At 31.4% G+C, this 24,206-nt stretch overlaps 3 protein-coding genes across 3 annotated transcripts; all 3 read right to left on the reverse strand.

The window, feature by feature from the left end:
• Positions 1 to 4: 4 nt before the first annotated feature.
• LOC106756113 (TMV resistance protein N-like) lies at positions 5 to 5,274 on the reverse strand (the record flags this gene model as incomplete). The annotated part of the gene is made up of 5 exons (XM_022786883.1): positions 4,784 to 5,274; positions 2,683 to 3,777; positions 2,568 to 2,576; positions 2,274 to 2,481; positions 5 to 1,855 (listed from the first exon to the last, which is right to left on the reverse strand). Coding segments are annotated over exons 1-5 (3,654 nt in total), but the record flags the coding sequence as incomplete, so codon positions are not given.
• Positions 5,275 to 7,683: 2,409 nt separating this feature from the next.
• LOC106760965 (disease resistance protein TAO1-like) lies at positions 7,684 to 14,781 on the reverse strand. Its single transcript, XM_014644457.2, has 5 exons — positions 14,139 to 14,781; positions 12,724 to 13,765; positions 12,278 to 12,589; positions 8,177 to 10,251; positions 7,684 to 8,059 (listed from the first exon to the last, which is right to left on the reverse strand). Exons 1-4 carry the CDS (start codon positions 14,627 to 14,629, stop codon positions 8,218 to 8,220), a joined length of 3,879 nt encoding a protein of 1,292 aa, XP_014499943.1. The 5' UTR covers positions 14,630 to 14,781; the 3' UTR covers positions 7,684 to 8,059; positions 8,177 to 8,217.
• Positions 14,782 to 16,506: 1,725 nt separating this feature from the next.
• On the reverse strand, positions 16,507 to 22,071 carry LOC106764986 (TMV resistance protein N-like). Its single transcript, XM_014649493.2, has 5 exons — positions 21,575 to 22,071; positions 20,161 to 21,202; positions 19,726 to 20,025; positions 17,013 to 19,064; positions 16,507 to 16,897 (listed from the first exon to the last, which is right to left on the reverse strand). The coding sequence occupies exons 1-4, from the start codon at positions 22,063 to 22,065 to the stop codon at positions 17,046 to 17,048; spliced, it is 3,852 nt and encodes a 1,283-aa protein (XP_014504979.1). The 5' UTR covers positions 22,066 to 22,071; the 3' UTR covers positions 16,507 to 16,897; positions 17,013 to 17,045.
• Positions 22,072 to 24,206: the final 2,135 nt, after the last annotated feature.

Genomic DNA, 24,206 nt, shown 5'->3' on the forward strand with positions numbered 1-24,206 from the left:
TGGTAGCATCACAGAGCCTAAGGTTCATGCCACTCGTCCTTAGGGGCTCCAAGTTAAATTTCCACACGAATGTGTGATTTTGATCAAGAAGTCTGTCTTTATGAATCCATTCGAAATAGCTGTTTAGCACATCATTATTTGGAATAATCTGTGTACCATCATCATCACATTCAAATTTTAAGTTGTAACTAAAAGAACCGTATCTACCTTCAATATCATTCGTATCTAACAGTTCAAAAACAACACACAAAGCGAAACCAATGAGCCTGTCGTCGCTGCAGAAACTTAAATCTTCATTTATACTCACTGAAGGTCCATTACCACGAAAAGGGAACCAATGAGGAACTGCAGTCCCTGGAAAACAGAAGAATACAGACCTATATGCATCGTCGGTCATTCTGAGCCTTGCATCCTCCTCAATGTTAGCACGAGCACCTGAATCCAGTTGTTGGGTGTTGGTGAAATGAAATTTGAAGACACCCTCCTTCGACTCTGAGAGGTTTCGAACAAGAGAATTTGGCATCACTCTTCTAATGGATGGACAATCCAATGCTACGAGTTGTTTTAGAAATGGTGGAATAGGTGGGATGCATTCAAGCTTTTTGCAATCGCTTAAATCAAGCGATTTCAAGCTTGAAAGATGAGCCATGCTTTCGGGAAGGTTCACTATTCCACTCTTTCTCAGTGACATTTCCATTAATGAAGACAAACGACCAATGTGTGTTGGGATTTCTGTTAATTTGGCACAACCCGAACAATCAAGTTTACAGAGACGCTTTAGATTAACAATAGAGTTTGGGAGTGATTCGAGATCAGTGCATTNGTTGAGCTGCAGGGATCGAAGATTAACCAAATTGCCAAATGAGGAAGGCAGTTCTTTGATAGCNGTTTCTTTTAAGTTGATGTGAGAAAAAGTTTGTGCCTGCTCCGTGATCTCTGGGAAGGTGCTCAACCTTAAACACCCACANAAATCAAGTATCCTCAACTTCAATTTGAAAATGGTGTTTGGAAAAGTTTGAAGTGATTGACANGAGGTAAGGTCTAACTTGCATAGTCTGGTGAGGCTTCCAATGGAAGATGGAATAATCTCAAGATTCTTGCAACCTCGCAAACTCAGTTGTTCAAGCCCTACCAAACGCCACAAGGATGAAGGTAGTGCCTGTATGGCTGTGNNGTCTAAGATGAGAACCGCTAGACCTTCCACCGTGTCCTCAATTTCGGGGAAATTTTCCAATTTTGAGCAACCACGGAGACAAAGTTGCTTCAGGAATTTCGTCTCAGAAAGGTCACATGGAAAGGTTGAAAGGGAAGAACAGTAAGACACATCTAAGAAACAGAATTTCTTCAGACTTTGAAAGTTTAAGGGTACACCTTCTCTTAGTTTCGTCAGCACTTCATCACATTGTAAGTATATATGATTATTAATCACTTCTTTTTCTTCCTCCTCGTATCTATCAAAGGTAATTGAGAAGATTTCACTAGGATCGAGTCTTGTGAAAGGTATATAACGACCATATCTAGGGTTGTCTCTTTCCCACATTGATGATAATAATGTAAAAGGCCACGGTTGAGTTTCATATGTTTGAAACATTTCAAGCTCGTGACAATCGGAAAGTAGAATCAATCCTGGTGATCTGGTTAGAATATTGCTGGGAATTGTTACACTCTTCAGACCATAACAACCATCTAACAATAAACAACTGAGCTTGCTGAGGAATCTGGAAGAGTGAACTTGAATCAACCTTTCACAATGACTCAGAATTATTTCTTTAATATTTGGTGAAAGAGAAAGGTCTGGTATTCTAGTAAGTTTTGGAGAATAACTCAGGTTGAGCCTTTTCAACTTGGGTAAATACTGACACAAAAAGTAAATGAATCAGGTAACAGAAAAACTAAAATAAAGTTTTAAGCAATTTTTTCTATTTTTCTTCGGTAAACTCTTAGTTACATTATCTATTGACTCTATATTTTACATAAATACAACTGTTAAAAGATATATAATTATATTTAAAAACGATATGCATCAAATGCAAACTCTTCTAAATACTCTATTAGATTTATAATTATATTTAAAAACGTGCTAAGAATGACGCTTATGATTATGTATAAATGTGTGATTCTAATGAAAGAAATATCAAAACGAATAAGTGGAGAGGGTACAAAGAAATTTCCAATGCAAACATGTAGATGTACAATACATAAAACATGCTTGTAGAATTTATTTTTATCTTAAAAAATTTAAAAAGTAAGGGAACATAGATAACTTGAAAAACCTGATCTCTTTCCCAAAGTTGTTCAAGACGGCACTTTGGCATTTCAAGTCTCACTAGATTTTGTAGGCAAAGATTTGATGGCAAGGATCTTTGAGGGAAATTATTCCAACAAAGAATCTTCAAAGTGTGTGGCAAACTTACTAGAGATGATTCACGAACCACGTTTGATATGATTTGACCCCAACAATAAGGAAAGATCATAAGCATCCTAAGATTGTTCATCATCTCGAAAGTGTTTGGATGTACTTCAACTTCTTCCATTTTATTCTCATTTAGTAATATACATTGTATTACATCTGACCCCTGAAAGTAAATCAATGTAATTATGAAAAAAACTAAATATGAAATGTAGCATTGTAGTTTAACAACTAAGTGATTATTAATTTATCAGAGAGTATATCTATGTGACTTGTTCAATTGAGTAATGATAAAATGTACCTTGTTCTTTCTTAAGACATCACGAATTTCTTCAGCCTTGAACAATCTGCTACGTTTTCCAGGATGCTCGGGACACTCTTTACGAACAATTTCTTGTATTAGATCGTGCATCACAATTCTACCATCCGAAATAGATATGAGGCATTTATCTTTGAGAACATCCATTCCGATCTTAGAAGAGAAACCACAATCATCTAGTGTTTCTGCTACTACAATTTCCCCGTGTCCTCTATAAAAGCAAGCAATGTCAAGAAATATATTCTTCTCCTCCTCACGGAGCCCATCGTAACTTAATTTTAATACATTGAAAATATTATGATCTTGACACTTCTCCAAGTTTTGCAACTGACTTTCCCATGCTTCTCTTTGTCTGCCATATAACAATGAACCCAAAATTTGGAGAACTAANGGAACNCCTNTTGCATATCGCAACACCTTTACTGACAAGTCCATGNAAGTAATTTCTTNTGAAGAATTTTGTNTAAAAGCATGTAAGTTAAAAAGTTTTAGAGAATCATGAAAATTCAACTCCTTAAGTTCGTAGATATCATCAGCCCCAGCATTCTTAAGCACTTGTCTATCTCTACTGGTCATAATGATTCTACTGCCTTGCCCAAAGCTATCACGTTCTCCCATTAATTTGTTAAGTTGAGTTGAATCTGTCACATCATCAAGAATGAGGAGGACCTTTGTTCGTTTGAGTCTTCCATTGTAATATGATAAATGAGTGGATGATGTTTCCTTTAGAAGCTCAGACTTATATTTGTTTATGATATTATATATTCCCTCTTTTTGTAGTTTTTCTTGAACATCTAAAATAAGACTATGGGAATCAAATTGCATTGCCAATGTGTGATATAATTGCTCAGAAATCGTAGTTTTTCCTATTCCTCCCATGCCACAAATTCCTATGATCCTAACATCTGGTGACTCTAAATGCAACAAGGACTGAATTCCTTCTATGTGTTTTTCAATACCGATGATTTTTTTATCATAACTGATGGAATACCGATTTAGTTTTCTTAAAATATCTTCCACAATTTCTTCAACAAGTTTGTATTCTGGCCTGGAAAATGACTTGGGAAATAAAGTATTAGCATTGAAGCACAAAGACATAACTAAAATAAAGAANAATACAGAGCCAAGAAAAGTAAACATCATTGAATAAATTCATGGATGGATTCAAGCTTTGAGTTCTAGATAAAAATAAATAAATTATATATGTAATCAATTAAAAAGTTTAACATTTTATACACGTTATCTTCTTATATTAATTTGGTTGATTTAGATATTACTAATCAATATCGCATAAATTCTAACTTTGTTTTTAGATATTTCACTTAAAACGTAAGAATTTAAAATTCTTTATTTTTAAATGTATATTTCGGTTTTTATAGTTTAGATCGACCTAAGTCTGGATATTATTCTGTTCAACCAAACTCAATTTGATTTGATATGGCCCTAATATAATATTATCTTACTTAAATTTGACTGGGTTTATAATTTCATAAGTTGAAAATAATCCCATTTAATGTAAATTAAGAAAAAACATTGCAAATATAAAATGTAAATTTTTTTTAAGAACTTTAACAAAAACAATAACATTAATCAAAGATTGACTATAAAAAAATAACAAATANTAATGTTTTTTTAATTTTAACAATTATTTAATATTTAAATAGTTTTTTTTTTCAATTTGATAGTAATCGAAACATTTTATCCTAATAAGAAAAATGAAAAATTATTAATTTTGAATGACCTTATTCAAATAATACACTTGAAAAATAAAATAATTTAAAGTAAGATCATTCAAACTACCTCTACTTGAAAGAGTTAAAAGTTTTGAAATTATTTATAGAAACAGGAATTAGTTGTTTGTTTGTGACTTTGATGATAGGAAGCAGACTGGTATGTAAAAAGTTAAACTGTAACAAGAGATATGGTCAAATCCATGGCCGACTATGAGAAATGAAAAAAAGAAACACTTGATCTATGATGAGATCAACACAATTTTAATAAATGAAAAGAGATTCTGAGATTATCTTAAAAGTGAATGTAAGAAATATAATGACCTGGTGACGTTTGAATCCCAGCCGGAGAGTCCAGCAGCTTCCGTTAGAGCATCCTTCCATCCTTGGACTTTGTTCATGTTTTCCCTAAACCGTAGTTCATGCTCTTCAAATGCTTCTTTGTATCTCTTTTCCTGTTTTCTGACAGTTGATGGATCAACCTTGTAGAAAACGGGTATCACATCCCTTCCATATTTCTTCTTGCAATCCAGTATTTTAGTCAGTTCATTCAAGCACCACGTCGAAGATGCATAGTTTTCAGAGAAAACCAGGACATATATCTTTGATTCTTCTATTGCAGTTTGCAGTGCAGGTGAAATTTCTTCTCCCCTGAGTAGCCTGTAATCAATATATCCTTCAACGTGCTTCCTTTGCAATGCTGCGTAAAGGTGACTAATGAAGTTGTCACGCGTGTCATCTCCTCTGAAATTCAGAAACACATCGTACCTAGTAAGAGAAGTACACATGGCGAATGATGAAGAACTTCCTGACATTAAAATCAATTCTCTCCTTTCTCTGCAACTCTCAAGCTCTTGGATTCTAAAAATTTTTATACTATCAATTTAGAAACCAAAGTATATATTTATACCATTTCCATCCAAAGTCAACTCTGCTGCTACGACACATGATGAAAAGCAAGCCACAAATATGAAATAATCTTTTTCCAAAAAATAAAGCATTAGTTGTCGAGTACAGCAACTAAGTCGGCAAAATAAGACTTCTTTTTATAAATGGGTAATTTTTTAAAACTTTTAAGCAAAATATACCTTTTCCTTGTAAAAGATAAGTAAAATTTAAAAAATTCTCTAGCAGCTAAGGGCATTAATTATCAAAAACTTATTTTTCATTTTTATATAATTTATTTGTATTACCAATACATGTAATTGAGATTGAGGTTTTAATTTACAATTTTTTTTAAAAGAATTATGGATTTCATATATCTTTATTATTAAATACTTTTTATAGCGTTCAAAAAAATGAGGTAGTTCCTTGTAAAGCGGCTCACCAATTATACATTGGTCTGCACTGATTCAATTATTAAACAAAAGCAAAAAGCTTTTTTCTTTTGTTTCTTCGTATAATCGTGCAGCAAAGCTTTTTTTTTTTCTGTTGTTTCTTCGTAGAACCGTAAAGCCAAAGCCTTTTTCTTTTGTTTCTTCGTATAACCGTGAAACCAAAGCTTTTTTTTTTTCTTTCCTTTATATAAGTCAAACCAGAAGACAGGACTGATTTGTTATAATTAACTAAAGAATTAATTTTTTTATATGACTAATGTGAAATATTATAAAATGTTATTTTATTATTATTATTATTATTATTATTATTATAATTATGATTTTGATGATGAGAAGTCATAATAAAATAAAATAAAAAAATTTCTTAATCCATGTTTTTTTTAATAAAAGGGATAAAGGATTTGTTTCTGGTTTGACCATAAAGTTCTTAAAAAAAATGAGAGGAGAAAGAAATATAAAAAGATAATTAGAAAAACGAAGTTAAAAAATAAGAGAAATTGAAAAATATATTTTCATTGGATTTTTCATAAATCAATATAAAATACACTGTTATGATTTATTCATGTTAATAGGTGAGAAACATGAATCTTAATTTTATAAAGTAATTTTGAAAAATAAACTAATAACTTAAGAAAACTACAACTTAGCCTACATATAATATCAAAGATTTATGATTGTCTCTTGTTATGATTTTAATTTTCAAATTAAGATAAACTCTATTATAAATTTAGGAATTGCTCTATAAAATTAACATGAACCTTAATTTATGTTTTTCTTTAAATTGATTTATACACCTAATTATTAAATTTAGAGATTTTATGTATCCGCTGCAATTTGGCTTGTGACATGAATAATGGATTAAAATAATTAAAAAAATGAGACTACCTTACCTTACCTGAATTGGATGCAGAAATCGAAAGGGTACAATTGCAGATTGATCCATCCTAAAGCTCCTGTTACCGGTTTTAACTAACTAAATATTTTAATTGCAAATTACATTATTGTTATTTTGATAATTATAATTGATGTATATTTAAAATATCATTATTATTATAATATGATTAGCATAATTATGTTTTATTGTATTATAATGGATCTTTCAAAGAAAACATTAATATGCATAGAATAGTCATTTGTTTATGAATATATATTTATGTTTAATTTTATGACTCAAAACATTAATACTAATCATGTACTAATTACAGTTTATTCCGGTATATTTATATACATTCGTTACGTCTATTTTAGTCTTTAATATTCTGATATTTTTATATTCGTTGGTTATGTGTATTTTAATCTTTGATATTCTGGTATCTTTATATTAGTTTGTTACGTATATTTTAGTCTGTCTATTGTAGTCTTTAATAGGTTGAATAGCAAGAATGGAGAATCGAGTCTTCTTTCTCTACATTTTAGGAATAATCGATTTTCATATTCTCGTATTTTTGTTAGCTGCAGAGTGATATCGTCAGTGATTTTGTGTGCTTGTAGTGGTTAGTTGTGTGAGGTTGATGCTTGATCTTGCTGGCGGTGCAGGTGCCCCATTGATGGCTGTGATTTGAAGGTTAAAAAGGAACAACTTTTTAAAAAAAATAAAAACATAGTTAACTCTTACAAAAATTTTGGAACAGCTAAGGGTATTAATTGTTAATAATTTATTTTCCACTTTTTTATAATTTATTTTTACAATAAAGATATGTAATTGAGATTGAGTTTTTAATTTACACTTTATTTTTGTAAAGAATAATGGATTTCATATAATTTTATTATTAGATATTTTGTATAGCTTTGAAAAAAATCGTATATATTATATAAATTCAAATAAATTGTCTTCAACTTTATTGTCAAACTACAGATATAAAGAATTAACCATCACCCACTCAAATGAAACAAGAATAAACGAAGATCAACAACAAATAACTTGTTATCATCTTCACTCTTCCACGTTAACCAAGCAAACGATTATATGGTTTTACAGCCCCATGCACAAACCAAATACAATCATATCATATTCAATTTCCATAAACAGTAGCTGTCGTAAAATTGGAATTTTTTAAGTTTGGAGTGTCAAAGAAACATTTTCCATAATGAAATGCAGCTTTCATAATGCCTTCGCTGCAAATGAAAGCCAAATATGCTAAAGAAGTTAACGAAGCCGATAAGTGAACAGTTTCAAGAAAATGCAACTTTGGGACAACGGATCAACTCAACGTCGACATCAAACTATATCTTAGAAATCTTGTCAACTACTGAAGGAACCCACCTGCAAAATGCCATTGAAAATGTAAATAAAATAAAAATTAAAAATGAGAAATTCATAATAAAAGTTGAACGTTTTGAAACTTGTAATTAAAAAGTATCGGTGATAAGCCACACTCACCAACTGAAGACCAATTAGCAGAAAAGCAAGAGACTAGCCCACTATAAGTAGCTTTCTGCCTTCCTCTTGCTGTCTTCCTTTGTTTCCATTGAAGACTCTCCAACATTGCTTCCGCTTCTATAAAGAGGGCATAAGCCGCATTCTTTTATTGTCACAACTGATCGGAACTCTCTCACCATTTCTCCGTAATATCGAATGATCTCAAAAGTGAATCTGCAAGCATCACAGAGCCTAAGGTTCATGCAGCTCCTCCTTAGACTCTCCAAGTTAAATTTCCACATGAATGTGTGATCTTGATTGACAAATCTGTTTTTACCATTCCATTTGAAATAGTTCTGAAACAGATCATTATTTGGAATAATCTGTGTGCCATAATCATCACATTCAAATTTTAGGCGGTATCTAAAAGAACCACGTCTACCATTAATATCATTGCTATCAAACAATCCAAAAGCCACACACAAAGCGAAACCAATGAGTCTGTCATCACTGCAGAAACTTAAATCTTCATTTATAGTCACAGAGCATCCCTTCCCACGAAAGGGGAACCAATGAGGAATTGCAGTCCCTGGATAACAGAAGAACACAGACCTATATGCATAGTCGGTCATCCTGAGCCTTGCATCCTCCTCAATGTTAGCACGAGCACCTGAATCCAGTTGTTGGGCATTGGTGAAATGAAATTTGAAGACACCCTCCTTCGACCCTGAGAGGTTTCGATTTGACATCACTTGTCTAATGGATGGGCAATCCAATGCCACCAGTTGTTTTAGACATGATGGAATCTGTGGGATGCACTCAAGCCTTTTGCAATCGCTCAAATCAAGCGATTTCAAGCTCGAAAGATGAGCAATGCTCTCAGGAAGGTTCACGATTCCGCTATCATTCAGTAACAGTTCCATTAATGACGTCAACCGACCTATGTGTCTTGGGATTTCTGTTAATTTGTGACACCCCGAACAATCAAGTTTACAGAGATGCTTTAGATTAACAATGGAGTTTGGAAGTGACTCGAGATTCCTGCATTTGTTGAGCTGCAGGGATCGAAGACTAACCAAATTGTCAAATGAGGAAGGCAGTTCTTTGATAGCAGTTTCTGATAAGTCAATGTAAGAAAAAGTTTGTGCCTGCTCGGTGATCTTTGGGAATGTCCTCAACCTTAAGCAACGATACAAATCAAGTTTCCTCAACTTCAATTTGAAAATGGTGTTTGGAAAAGTTTGAAGTGAATGACAGTTGGTAAGGTGTAACTTGCATAGTCTGGTGAGCCTTCCAATGGAAGATGGAATAATCTCAAGATTCCTGCAACCGTACAAATTCAGTTCTTGAAGCCCTACCAAACGCCCCAAGGATGAAGGGAGTGCCTTTATGCTTGTGTTGTTTAAGCTTAGAATCGCTAAATTTTCCATCGTGTCCTCAATCTCGGGGAAATTTTCCAATTTTGAGCAACCACTGAGAAAAAGTTTCTTTAGGAATTTCATCTCAGAAAGGACAAATGGAAATGTTGTGAGGGAAGAACAGTGCGAGAGATCTATTAAACAGAGCTTCTTGAGACTTAAGTTTAACGACACACCTCCAGTGAGTTGTATCGGCATTTCATCATTAGTTACTTCTTTTTCTTCATCTGTTCCCCAATATCGGTCAAAAGTAATGGAGAAAATTTCATTGGAATAGAATCTCGAGGGAAGGCTAGCAAAAGACTGGAGCTCGTTAAAGGAATTTCGACGTTGACGCCGCAGTTTGACATGAGGACCGATTAATGATGATGATGGTGGAGAATAATATATTTGGGTTTGAGTGGTTGAAAACATTTCAAGCTCCCCACACCGGGAAAGAAGAATCAATCCTGGTGATTTGGTTAGAATATTGCTGGGAATTATTACACTTTTGAGATTATGACACTCATCTAAACTTAAATAACTGAGCTTGGTGAGTAATATGGAAGAGTGAACTTTAATCAACTTTCGACAATAATTGAGAATTATTTCTTCAATATTTGGTGACATGGAAAGATCTTGTATTCTAGTAAGTTTCGAAGACCAACTCAGGTCGAGCCTTTTCAACTTGGGTAAACTCTGCCACAAAATGAAAATGAATAAGGTAATAAAGAAAACCTAAAATGAAGCTTATCTATTTTTCTTCAATAAACTCCTACTTACATTATCTGTTGAGTTTACGTTGAACAAACAAAATTATAGTGGCTATAAATTTGATACTTGTTATAAAAATTCACAAAATTTAACATGTTTTCTTTCCTATCTAAATTTACATCCTAATAATTCCAACTTGATGAAAGTAATTTATAATAGATGACAATGTGGAAATACTTTATATTATGCATGTATCAAATATTTACCTTTGTTTATCTTCTCTCATCTTTCTTCTTCTTTCTAATAAAAATATATTGTAAAAATTTAAATAAGAATAAGAATAAACTGAAAAAGTGAGTTAAAATTGAACATTAGGTAAGTTGAATGTTAATGTTAAGTGATGCAGACAATGTATAAATCCATCTTTCCGTGATTTATTAAATACATAATTTATTATAGGTTATATTAAAGTTATATGATAATAAAAAGTTAGATTAATTAAGTTTAAGTCTTTAATAAATTTAAATTTATTTAATTAAGTTAGTTTCAATTTCTTTTATATTTTGTAAATAAGATATTAAATTTATATATTTCACTTGTTTAATTTTTCAATTAATCATATGATATGAATGTTATTTTGCTTATTTCTCAACATATTAATAAATAAAATTAATAAAAGCTTCACTAAAATATTTAAATTTATAATACCACGTAAAAACTTCAAGGATAATTGGCATAAATGAACAATAAATAAACTCATATTAGATATTAAAACATATTTTTTAATCTAAAATTTTAACATAATCGGTTTGTAGTTCTTATATTATTTCCGTCTTATTCATTTTTACACAATATAGGATTTTCAACTTATCTTAAATTTCTAATCAGAGAAATAATGTGTTTTATGTTTCAGGAACTTATTAAATATTACAACAAGTAGCATTGTTAAACTGTTAGAGAGAGAAAAGATCGAAGTCTCTCTCCTTTAGATATATTTATTCAAGTCACAAAAGGTTTATTAAGAAGGATTGTCACTCAAGTTATTTTGAACATTGAAGTAAAAAAATCTTCCTTTTTGGATTAGGAAACGAGGTCGTTCTATGAGGCTGATGATGAGTATAAGATGCATGAATATGTATACACAAGTGTATGATATACATGATGTTATATATTGTATGTGATTCCATTGATGACAATTATGAGTGACCTTACATGCATTTTGCCCTTTTATGAGTGTGTTTTGGCCTTTTATATATGGATATGTTTTGACCCTTTTATGAGCATGTGGTGACGGATATCTAAGGTTGTATTATGACGGAAATATTAAATACAAAACTTATTATAGAAAAAAGATGTTTTAGGAATCAATGGTGATATAACCACAAAAATTAAAGTATGAAATGGTGAGAGGTTGAAGAAGGTATGACTATGAAGTTATCATAAGTGGAAAAAACTATTTTGACCTAAAAAATTGAGAACGAATTTTCCAAAATATATACTAATGATAGGTTATGTACATTTATATTTAAATAATTTTGAGAATAAAGTTAGAACAAGATAATTCTTTTTAGTAATATATCTAGTAGTTATAAGCAAGAATGATTGTATTAAACAGGGGTGCTTCAAATAATACAGAAGAAAAAGATAACATTTCAATATCTTTTATACATTAGAATAAATTATCTACACACAAATATCTCTTATAAAGTAAAAAAAAAACAAGCACTCTATTCAGATACCTCACACATAATATGGATAGACAATACAATCATGGACCATAAAATGAAATGCATCTTCTACATATTTGATTTTTAATTATCTTTAGAAGCATGCTAAATATGATTGTAATGATATATGCACAATTGAGTAGATCTAAGAAAAGAAGATTTAAAACAAATAATATGGAGTAGGCACAAAGGAATTACTAATGAAAACATATTTAGATGTATAGTACATAAAAATACTCGTAATTAAGTTTAGATCATAAAGGAATATAGATAACTTGAAAAACCTGATCTTCTTCCCAAAGTTGTTCAAGATGACAGTGTGGCATTTCGAGTCTCACTAGATTTTCTGGGCAAAAGTTCGGTGGTAAAGATCTTTGAGGGAAACCTTTCCAATAAAGAATCTTTAAAGTGTCTGGTAGAGTTACAAGAGACGATGCAAGAAACACTCTGGATTCGCTTTGAGGCTCATAAGATAAATAATCAGAGAGCATAAGCATCCTAAGATTATCCATCTTTTGGAAAGCTTGTCCATCTACTATAACATCTTTTTTTATTTCCCAAGTACCTAATAAGATACACTGAATTGCATCTGACCCCTAAAAGTAAATCAATGTAATTAGAAAATAAATAAACATGAAATATTCCATATGGTTAATAATAACTCAGTGGTTTGCACTTTAAGAAAAGTAAATCCATGTGACTCTTTCAATTGAGTGATAATAGAACATACCTTGTTCTTTTTTAAAACCTCATGAATTTCCTCATCCTTGAACAATCGACTGCGTTTTCCAGGATATTCAGGACACTCTTTACGAACAATTTCTTGACCCATTTCTTGTAATAGATCGTGCATCACAATTCTACCATCAAAGATAGATATTAGACATCTGTCTTTGAGAACATCCATTCCAATCTTAGAAGAAAAACCACATTCATCTAGTCTTTCTACTACCTCACTTTCCTCGTCTCCCCTGTAAAAGCAAGCGATGTCAAGAAATATATTCTTCTCCTCCTCGTCAAGTCCATCATAACTTAATTTCAATACATTAAAAATTTCAAGATGTTGGCATTTTTCCAACTTTTGTAATTGACTTTCCCATGCTTCTCTTGTTCTACCATAAAGTAATGAACCCAAAGTTTGGAGAACTAATGGAATTCCTTTTGCATATCTCAACACCTTTTCTGTCAAGTCCTTGTACGTTATTTCTTGTGAAGAGTTTTGTTTAAAAGCATGTAAACTAAAAAGTTTTAGAGAATCAAGATCATTCAACTCCTTAACATCGTAGATGTCATCAGCTCCAACATTCTTTAACACTTGTCTGTCTCTACTGGTTATAATGATTCTACTGCCTTGTCCAAAACTATCATGCCTTCCTAGCAATTGTTTAAGTTGAACTGAATCGGTAACATCATCAAGAATGATAAGAATCCTCATTCGTTTGAGTCTTTCACTGTACTCAGACATATATTTTTTTCTGACAATGTCTATTCCATCTCGTTCTATTTTTCTTTTAGTGTCTAAAACAAGACTTCTGGAATCAAATTGCATTCCCAATGTGTGATATATTTGTTCAGAAATTGTAGTTTTTCCTATTCCTCCCATGTCACAAATTCCTATGATCCGAATATCTGATGACTCAAAATGCATCAAGAACCGAATTCTTTCAATATGTTTTTCAATGCCGATAATTCCTTGATCATAACTACTGGAATAAAGATCCAATTTTTTCACAATATCTTTCACAATTTCTTCAACAAGTATGTTTTCTGACCTGAAAGATAATTTGAAAAAAAAAAAGTTTTAGTATTCAAGCACAAAGCTAAACTAAACTAAAGAAAAATTCAGAAGAGTGAACATAATTGAAGAGATGTTCAACGTAAGTATAAGACATTATCTTCAGTTTGGTTGGTTTAAGAATTGAAAATCAAGATTGCAAAAGTTCTACAGTAACTGTTTGTGACTTTTGATACTGGAGAACAGACTTGTAGAAAGTTAAACTATTTAACAAAGTGATATGATGAAATCCATGACCCATTAAGAGAAGGGGAAAAAAGAAACACTTAAACTATGATGAGATCGACAGATTTTAGTAAATGAAAAGAGATACTGAATATCTGAAAAGTGGATGTAAGAAATATAATGACCAGATAACGTTTGAATCCCAGCCGGAGAGTCCAGCAGCTTCAGTTAGAGCATCCTTCCATCCTTGCACTTTGTCCATGTCGTCTTTAAACCGCTGTTCGTACTCTTCGAATGCTGCTTTGTATCTTTCTTCCTGCTTCCTGACAGTTGATGGATCTACTTTGTAAAAAACCGGTATCACGTCCCTTTCATATATCTTCTTGCAGTTCAGTATCTTAGTCAGTTCATTCAAGCACCAGGTCGAAGATGCATAGTTTTCGGAGAAAACGAGGACATAGATCTTTGATTCTTCTATAGCAGTTTGGAGTGCAGGCGAAATTTCTTCGCCCCTTTGTAGTCTGTCATCTCTATATGCTTTGATCCGGTTCCTGTGTAGCGCATCATAAAGGTGACTGATGAAGTTGTAACGCGTGTCTTCCCCTCTGAAGCTCAGAAACACATCATACTTAGTGGGAGAAGTGGGCACAGCTAATGACGAAGAACTCTCTGCCATTGGATTCAATTTTCTCTCCTTTCTCTCACTGCAGCGGAAGAAGAGTGAGTTTGTGAACAGAAAAATTATCTAGCTGTTAGTTTTTGGAAAAGTTGAACGCTACAAGACGAGATTAGCACTGGATTTTCTTCTGCTAAATTCATTGCATAAGGACAAGCAAATAAACCTTTTGAAAAAAAAGTAGTCAAAAGATAATAAAGCATGAGTCAAAAGATAATAAAGATAATTATTGAGGCAAAAGAGAAATATTAAGTCAATTGAAGACTCAATAATTTACATAATAATTATGGAATCTAAATTTATATCTTTGATAGTTAATAATTGTTAAAATAAAAGTATTATAAAAAATATATACAAGCAGTGGAAAAGATAATATAAAACGCATTTATAAAAGTAAATATTTTAATTAACTTTTATACTATTATAATAATAAAACATTTAAATATAGTTACTACCTTTTGTGAACAGGATTTTCATCAATCATCTGACAAATTCTTGGATCTCATAAATTTTGTTTTATATAATATTGATCCAATAGCGTTGTTTATTTTGCCATGAATAAATTTCAAATGGATTGTTGAATTTCTCTTATGAATAAATTTAGATTATTGTTAATCTTTAAATTTGATTTAGTTTATACATGTTTTTCCTTTCGTCACCTAACTATAATTACTTTCTAACCTTTCAAGCATGCCTAATTACTTAGTGTTTCATTATTCAAATGAGAATGAATTGTTTATTAATATACAAATTATTTTCATTTACAATTCTTTAATTAGTGGCTATTTCCCACCTTTAGTATCACCACAATTCCGATAAATTAAAATCTTCTCTTCCTTTCTTTTTTCCTATAAAACTGTTTTGTCTTTTATTTTTGCAAATTTTTGTACTCTTACAACATACCGAACAACAAATTAGGCATTTAAGCTGTCATTATACATAACATTAAAATGTTTTCATAACCATAACTAGACAAAAAAAATATCATTCTTATAAAATTTCTAAAATAATAAATACTTGTGTGAATTTATCATAATATCATATTCAATTTCTTTTATTTGGTACGAAATGAAGTTTTTGCTTACATTATTTGATAAAGGATAAAAATGAAAAGTGTCGAATAGTATACTATCCTTATTTAAGTATAATTTTAAATCAAATTGTTTATTAAAATATTAATATAATGTAAATTTGAATGAATTGTATCAAAATAAAAATTAAAAAAATATATTCTTAAAAATAACTTCAATTTTATAAACTTAAATGAAAAATAAAAATATATAAAATAAATTTGTAAACAATTCTTTAATAATTATAATTTTTGTATTACTAATTTTATTTTGATCACTTTATTTTTTAAAAAAAAATATACTAAAATAGAACACCCTAATAATTATTTTGTAAAAATAAATATATAAAAAAAATTATGAGTACATAGCATATATCTATGGGTTGAATAACACAATATTCATATCCGTCCCATTAACAAAGAGATAATTTAGTATCCTAAATTTTTTTATCCATTTAGTATAATTTTTTTTAAAAATTACTACTCTACACCTCAGTTTTGTTTAAAACCGTGGCCTTCTATTTTTTTATCTTACACGTTAATTACATTGAATTATGGAAAGCTAATAAGCATCATAAATTAAGAAATATGAAATAAGAAGTGGAAAGCAAACTCATCTAATAAGAAGCACAGAAAAAAAAAAAAAACTTGATTTTGAAAATTAAACCGTAATTAGCACAGAGATTCAAAAATTACAGTTAGTAATCAAAAGAAAACACTTTAAATCTGCGTTCTAATAAGATAAGAATCAAACCATTTGAAATTCGATACAAAGAATTATGAACAAAACAACTATAGCAAATGTATTCTAAAAATTTAAATGTCAAAGACATGGCTCTTTACACAGAATAGACTGACAAAGTAAAGCGGTTGTTTTCTGAGAGTAAAAGTTGAACATAGTTATATTGTATGTTAATCGTTAAGTGACGCATACAATGCATAAGTCAATCTTATTAGAGAGAATGCAACTGAGAAATCCATACGATAATAATTACGAATTACCCTTTCAAATGTCTCTCTTCAAGATTTCATAATGCCTTCGCTGCAAATGAAAGCTAAATATGCTAAAGAAGTTAACGAAGCCCATACATAAAGAGTTTCAACAAAATGTAACTTTGGGACAACGGAGCAACCCAACTTACGTCTACATCAAACCCTATCTAACAATAACTTACAAAATCTTGTCTGAAGGAACTCACCTGTAAAATGCCATTGAAAATGTAAATAAAAGAAAATAAATTAAAAATGAGAAATTCATAATAAAAGTTGAACTTTTTGAAACTTGTAATTAACAAGGTGATAAGCCACACTCACCAAGAGAAGACCAATTAGCAAAAGAGCAAGAGACTAGCCCACTAAGTCGCTTTCGGCCTTCCTCTTCCTATCCTCCTTTGTTTCCCTTGAAGACTCTGCAACATTGCTTCGGCTGCTATAAAGAGGGCACATTCCGCATTCTTTTATTGTCACAACTGATTTTAACTCATTCACAACTGAGTCGTAATCTGGCCACTGAAAGTTATAATCATATGGACTGATCTCAAAAGTGAAGCTGCGAGCATCACTGAGCCTAAGGTTCATGCCGCTCCTCCTTATACTCTCCAAGTTAAATTTCCACATAAATATGTGATCTTTATCAAGGAGTCCGGGACTATAACCCCATGTGAAATAGTTGTTTAACACATCATTATTTGGAATTATCTGTGTGCCATCATCATCACATTCAAATTTTAGGTTGTAGCCAAAAGAACCGTATCTGCTTTTAATATCATTCGTATCTAACAATCCAAAAACCACACACAAAGTGAAACCAATGAGCCTGTCATCGCTGCAGAAACTTAAATCTTCATTTATACTCACTGAAGGTCCTTTATTGCGAAAAGGGAACCAATGAGGAACTGCACTCCCTGGAAAACAGAAGACCACACACTTATATGTATCATCGGTCATCCTGAGCCTTGCATCTTCCTCAATGTTAGCACGAGCACCTGAATCCAGTTGTTGGGCATTGGTGAAATAAAATTTGAAGACACCCTCCTTTGACTCTGAGAGGTTTCGATTTGACATCACTTGTCTAATGGATAGGCTATCTAATGCCACCAGTTGGTTTAGAGACGGTGGAATCTGTGGGATGCATTCAAGATTTTTGCAGCCACTTAAATCAAGTGATTTCAAGCTTAAAAGATGAGCAATGCTTTCAGGAAGGTTCACGATTCCGCTCTCACTCAGTGACAGTTCCATTAATGACGACAGGCTACCAATGTGTGTTGGGATTTCTGTTAATTTGGCACACCCCGAACAATCAAGTTTACAGAGATGTTTTAGATTAACAATGGAGTTTGGGAGTGATTCAAGATCCATGCATTTGTTGAGCTGCAGGGATCGAAGATTAACTAAATTGCCAAATGAGGAAGGCAGATCTTTGATAGCCGTTTCTGTTAAGTTTATGTGAGCAAAAGTTTGTGTCTGCTCCGTGATCTCTGGGAAGGTCCTCAACCTTAAGCAACCACACAAATCAAGTTTCCTCAACTTCAATTTGAAAATGGTGCTTGGAAAAGTTTGAAGTGATTCACAGTAGGAAAGGTCTAACGTGCATAGTCTGGTGAGCCTTCCAATGGAAGATGGAATACTCTCAAGATTCCAGCAACTGCGCAAACTCAGTTCTTGAAGCCCTACTGCTAAATTTTCCATTGTGCCCTCGGGGAAATTTTGCAATTTTAAGCAACCACAGAGATAAAGTTTCTTTAGGAATTTCATCTCAGAAAGGTCAAATGGAAATATTGTAAGGGAAAAACAGTTCGAGAGATTTATGAAACAGAGATTCTTGAGAAAGTTTAAGGGTAGACCTCCAGTGAGTCGCATTTCATCATATGCGTATTTATTATTATTAGTCAATTGTTTTTCTTCATCTGCTTCCCAAGATCGGTCAAAAGTAATGGAGAAAATTGGACTGTAACAGGATCTTCTGAGATTTTTACGTCTAGCCAAGTTCGCCTTTATGGAATGATGCAATTGACTCGCCAGTTTCGCATGAGGGAACATTGAACAGATTGATGATGACGATGGTGGAGAATAACATATTTGGGTTTGACCGATTGAAAACATTACAAGCTTGGGACACCAGGAAAGATTAATGTATCCTGGTGATCTGGATAGAATATTGCAGGGAACAGTTACACTATTGAGATTATGACATCTATCTAAACTTAAACAAGTGAGCTTGGTGAGTAATATGGAAGAGTGAACTTTAATCAACTTTGGACAATCATTCAGAATTATTTCTTCAATATTTGGGGACAGGGAAAGGTCTTGTATTCTAGTAAGTTTCTGAGAATAACTCAGGTTGAGCCTTTTCAACTTGGGTAAACTCTGCCACAATAAGTAAATGAATCAGATAATAAAGAAAAACTAAAATGAAGTTTATCTATTTTTCTTGAAGTTAATGGGATCATTAAGTAAAGAAATATTCCTTTTGAATTAGGAAACAATGTCATTCTATGAGGTTAACGATGATGACTATAAGATGCATAAATATGTATACACAAGTGTATGCTATACATGATGTTATATATTGTATATGATGATCCCATTGATGACCATCATTGAGTGTGACCTTATGTGCACTTTTCCCTTTTATGGGTGCGTGTTGGCCTTTTGTGGGTATATATTAAATACAACACTCATTATAGAAAAAAAAAATGTTTTATGCATCAATGGTGATATAATCAAAAAAATTAAAGTAAAAAAAAAAATGTATTCTATCCAGATACCTCACATATAATATAGGTAGACAATGCAACGATGGACCATAAAATGAAATGCATGTTCTACATATTTGATTTATAATTATCTTTAGAAGCATGTAAATATGATTGTAATGATATATGCATAATTGAGTGGGTCTAATAAAAGAAGTATCAAAACAAATAATGTGGAGTAAAGGAATTGTTAATGAAAACATGTAGATATATAGTACAGAAAAAATACTTGTAAGTTTAGAACATAAAGGAATATAGATAACTTGAAAAACCTGATCTTCTTCCCAAAGTTGTTCAAGATGGCAGTTTGGCATTTCGAGTCTCACTAGATTTTCTGGACAAAAGTTCGGTGGTAAAGATCTTTGAGGAAAATCTTTCCAAAAAAGAATCTTTAAAGTGTCTGGCAGACTTACAAGAGATGATGCAAGAACCACTTTGGATTTGTGTAGATCTTCATAATCATTGACTATAAGCATCCTAAGATTATCCATCTTTTCGAAAGCTTGTCCATGTATTATAACTTCTTTTATTTCCCTCAAATGTAGTAAGATACACTGAATTGCATCTAACCCCTAAAAGTGAATCAATATAATTGGAAAATAAATAAAGGTGAAATATTCCATAATGTTTAGTAACAACTAAGTGGTTTGCAATTTATAAAAATTAAATCCATGTAACTCTTTCAATTGAGTGACAATAGAACATACCTTGTTCTTTTTTAAAACCTCATGAATTTCGTTAACCTTAAACAACCGACTGCGTTTTTCATGATATTGAGGACACTCTTGACGAACAATTTCTTTACCCATTTCTTGTATTAGATCGTGCATTTCAATTCTACCATTAGAGATAGATATTAGACATCTGTCTTTGAGAACATCCATTCCAATCGTAGAAGAAAAATCACAGTCATCTAGTCTTTCTACTACCTCACTCTCGTGGTGTCCCCTATAAAAGCAAGTTATGTCAAGAAATATATTCTTCTCCTCGTCATCAAGCCCATCATAACTTAATTTTAATATACTAAAAATTTTAAGATGTTGGCATTTTTTCAACTTTTGTAACTCACTTTCCCATGCTTCTCTTGTTCTGCCATAAAGTAATGAGCCCAAAATTTGGAGAGCTAATGGAATTCCTTTGGCATATCTCAACACCTCTTCTACCAAGTCCATGTACGTTGTTTCCTGTGAAGAGTTTTGTTTAAAAGCATGTAAAGTAAAAAGTTTTAGGGAATTGAGTTCATTCAACTTCTCAACTTCGTAGATGTCATCAGCTCCAACATTCTTTAACACTTGTTTGTCTCTGCTGGTTATAATGATTCTACTGCCTTGTCCGAAACTATCACACCTTCCTAACAATTGTTTAGGTTGAACTGAATCGGTAACATCATCAAGAATTATGAGAATCTTCTTTCGTTTGAGTCTTTCACTGTACTCGGACATGTATTTTTCTCTGACAGTGTCTATTCCATCTCTTTCTATTTTTTGTTGAGTGTCTAAAACAAGACTTCTGGAATCAAATTGCTTTGCAAATGTGTGATATATTTGTTCAGAAATTGTAGTTTTTCCTATTCCTCCCATGCCACAAATTCCTATGATCCGAATATCTGTTGACTCAAAATGCATCAAGAATCGAATTCTTTCAATATGTTTATCAATGCCGATAATTCCTTGATCATAACTAATGGAATAAAGATCCAATTTTTTCACAATATCTTTCACAATTTCTTCAACAAGTGTGTTTTCTGACCTGATAGATAATTTGAAAAAAAAAAAGTTTTAGTATTCAAGCACAAAGCTAAACTAAACTAAAGAAAAATTCAGAAGAGTGAACATCATTGAAGAGATGTTCAAAGTAAGTATACGACATTATATATTAGCTTGGTTGGTTTAAGAATTGAAAATCAAGATTACAAAAGTTCTACAGTAACTGTTTGTGACTTTTGATACTGAGAACAGACTTGTACAAAACTAAACGATAACAAAGTTATATGATCAAATCCATGACCCATTGAGAAAAGGGGAAAAAAAGAGACGCTTGAAGTATGATAAGATCAACAGATTTTAGTAAATGAAAAGAGATTCTGTATATCTGAAAAGTGGATGTAAGAAATATAATGACCTGATAACGTTTGAATCCCAACCGGAGAGTCCAGAAGCTTCGGTTAGAGCATCCTTCCATCTTTGCACTTTGTCCATGTCGTCTTTAAACCGCTGTTCATGCTCATCGAAAGCTGCTTTGTATCTTTCTTCCTGCTTCCTGACAGTTGATGGATCCACTTTGTAGAAAACAGGTATCACATCCCTTTCATATATCTTCTTGCAGTTAAGTATCTTAATCAGTTCATTCAAGCACCACGTGGAAGATGCATAGTTTTCGGAGAAAACGAGGACATAGATCTTTGATTCTTCTATCGCAGTTTGGAGTGCAGGCGAAATTTCTTCGCCTCTTTGTAATCTCTGATCCATATATGCTTCGATGTGGTTCCTGTGCAGTGCGTCATAAAAGTGACTGATGAAATTGTAACGCGTATCTTCTCCTCTGAAGCTCAGAAACACATCATACTTAGTGGGAGAAGTGGACACAGCTAATGACGAAGAACTCTCTGCCATTGGAATCAATTTAGAAAGCTGCAAGACTAGATTTTCTTATGCTAAATTCATAACGCAAGGACAAACAAATAAACCTTTTGAAAAAAATGTAGTCAAAAGAAAATAAAGCATGAGTCATCTATTACAGCAATTAGGCAAAAGAAAAATAATTTTTTTTTAAAAAAAGTAGTCAAAAGAAAATAAAGCATGTTTCATCCACTACAGCAACTAGACAAAAGAAAATATTTTTTTTTTTAAATAATCAAAAGAAAATAAAGCATGAGTCATCATCCACTGCGGCAACTAGGCAAAAGACAAATATTCAGTCAATATATACTAGTAGTGGAAAAAATAATATACAAAGCATTTATAAAAGTAAATATTTTAATTAACTTTTATACTATTATAATAATAAAACATTTAAATATATTTACTAATTTTTAATAGGACTTTCATCAATCATTTGACAAATTCTTGGATCTCATAAATTTTGTTTTATATAATATTGATCCAATAGTGTTGTTTATTTTGCAATGACTAAATTTCAAATGGATGAAGAATATTGTTGAATTTCTCTTATGAATAAATTTAGATTATTGTTAATCTTTAAATTTGATTTATACATGTTTTTCCTTTCGTCAACTAATATAACTACTTTCTAACCTTTCAAGCATGCCTAATTTCTTAGTGTTTCATTATTCAAATGAGAATGAATTGTTTATTAATATACAAATTATTTTCATTTACAATTCTTTAGTGGCTATTTCCCACCTTTAGTATCACCACAATTCCGATAAATTAAAATCTTCTCTTCCTTTCTTTTTTCCTATAAAACTGTTTTGTCTTTTATTTTTGCAAATTTTTGTACTCTTACAACATACCGAACAACAAATTAGGCATTTAAGCTGTCATTATACGTAACATTCAAATGTTTTCATAACCATAACCAGACAAAAAATATCATTTTTATAAAATTTCTAAAATAATAAATACTTGTGTGAATTTATCATAATATCATATTCAATTTCTTTTATTTGGTACCAAATGAAGTTTTTGCTTACATTATTTGATGAAGGATAAAAATGAAAATAGTCGTACGAATAGTATACTATATGTATTTAATTTGTCTAAAAAAACTCGTTTTGTTATTGTTTCAGATGTAAGGCTCAAGACCGAACATAATCTAAACTGTTCCTGAAAATACGGAAGATCTCTCACACCTAATCAGTTGTGACCTGCAAGTTAGCACTCCGACACTCAAGTCAACAAAGTCACTAGGCAATCAGTGTAAATGCAATAGGATCAAAAGTAAAATACCTGGCTAACGTTTCTGTATTTATAAGCATCAGACTCAAGTAATGGGCATTAACTACTTGTAACCGCTGATTCATAATCCCACAAGATTCGCCCCCTAATTGTAACTGCATGCTCGCGGAATTCACCTCACCAATCCAAATATACCTTTACCTTACACTCACACTTTCTCTTAGTTCATCCGACCGGTCCACCAACTATGTCGATAGACTCCCAAGCCTTCCCGATCAATTCCCATTATACCTCTTGCCAACTCATCCTGTTTTCTCTTGACCGACCAACCCTTTTCCCTATACAAACCAACCGACCACCCCTATACACTACAGTTATCTATCTCATTAAAAAAAAAATTATATATATAAAATTTCTAAATGAAATTATTTAAAATTAAATCTTTAAAATAAAATTAAATAAAAAAATTATTTTTAAGTATAATTTTAAATCAAATTATTTATTAAAATATTAATATAGTGTAAGTTTGAAAGAATTGTATCAAAATAAAAATTTAAAAAAATATTCTTAAAAATAATTTCAATTTATAAACTTAAATGAAAAATAAAAAATATATAAAATAAATTTGTAAACAATTCTATAATAATTATAACTTTTGTATTAATAATTTTATTTGGATCACTTTATTTTAAAAAATATACTAAAATAAAACAACCTAATAATTATTTCGTAAAAATAAATATATAAAAATAATTATGAGTAGATAGCATATATCTACGGGTTGAATAACACAGTATTGACATCCGTCTCATTAACAAAGAGATAATTTAGTATCCTAATTTTTTTTATCCATTTATAGTTTTTTTTTATCATCCTAATAATAAAGACAATTGTCC

This window comes from Vigna radiata, chromosome 1, assembly GCF_000741045.1.
Source record: "Vigna radiata var. radiata cultivar VC1973A chromosome 1, Vradiata_ver6, whole genome shotgun sequence".
NCBI lineage: Eukaryota > Viridiplantae > Streptophyta > Magnoliopsida > Fabales > Fabaceae > Vigna > Vigna radiata.

Bases quoted from the DNA above. Each gene is read 5' to 3' on its own strand.
- LOC106760965 (XM_014644457.2), bottom strand. From the start codon at position 14,629: ATGGCAGAGAGTTCTTCGTCATTAGCTGTGCCCACTTCTCCCACTAAG. The intron at 13,766-14,138 runs GTCATTATATTT...ATTATCTTTCAG, and splicing joins TGGGATTCAAACGTTATCTG to GTCAGAAAACATACTTGTTG. The intron at 10,252-12,277 runs GTTTTTCAAGTT...ATTTTGTGGCAG, and splicing joins AACTTTGGGAAGAAGATCAG to AGTTTACCCAAGTTGAAAAG.
- LOC106764986 (XM_014649493.2), bottom strand. From the start codon at position 22,065: ATGGCAGAGAGTTCTTCGTCATTAGCTGTGTCCACTTCTCCCACTAAG. The intron at 21,203-21,574 runs GTCATTATATTT...ATTATCTATCAG, and splicing joins TGGGATTCAAACGTTATCAG to GTCAGAAAACACACTTGTTG. The intron at 19,065-19,725 runs GTTTTTCAAGTT...TTATTGTGGCAG, and splicing joins AACTTTGGGAAGAAGATCAG to AGTTTACCCAAGTTGAAAAG.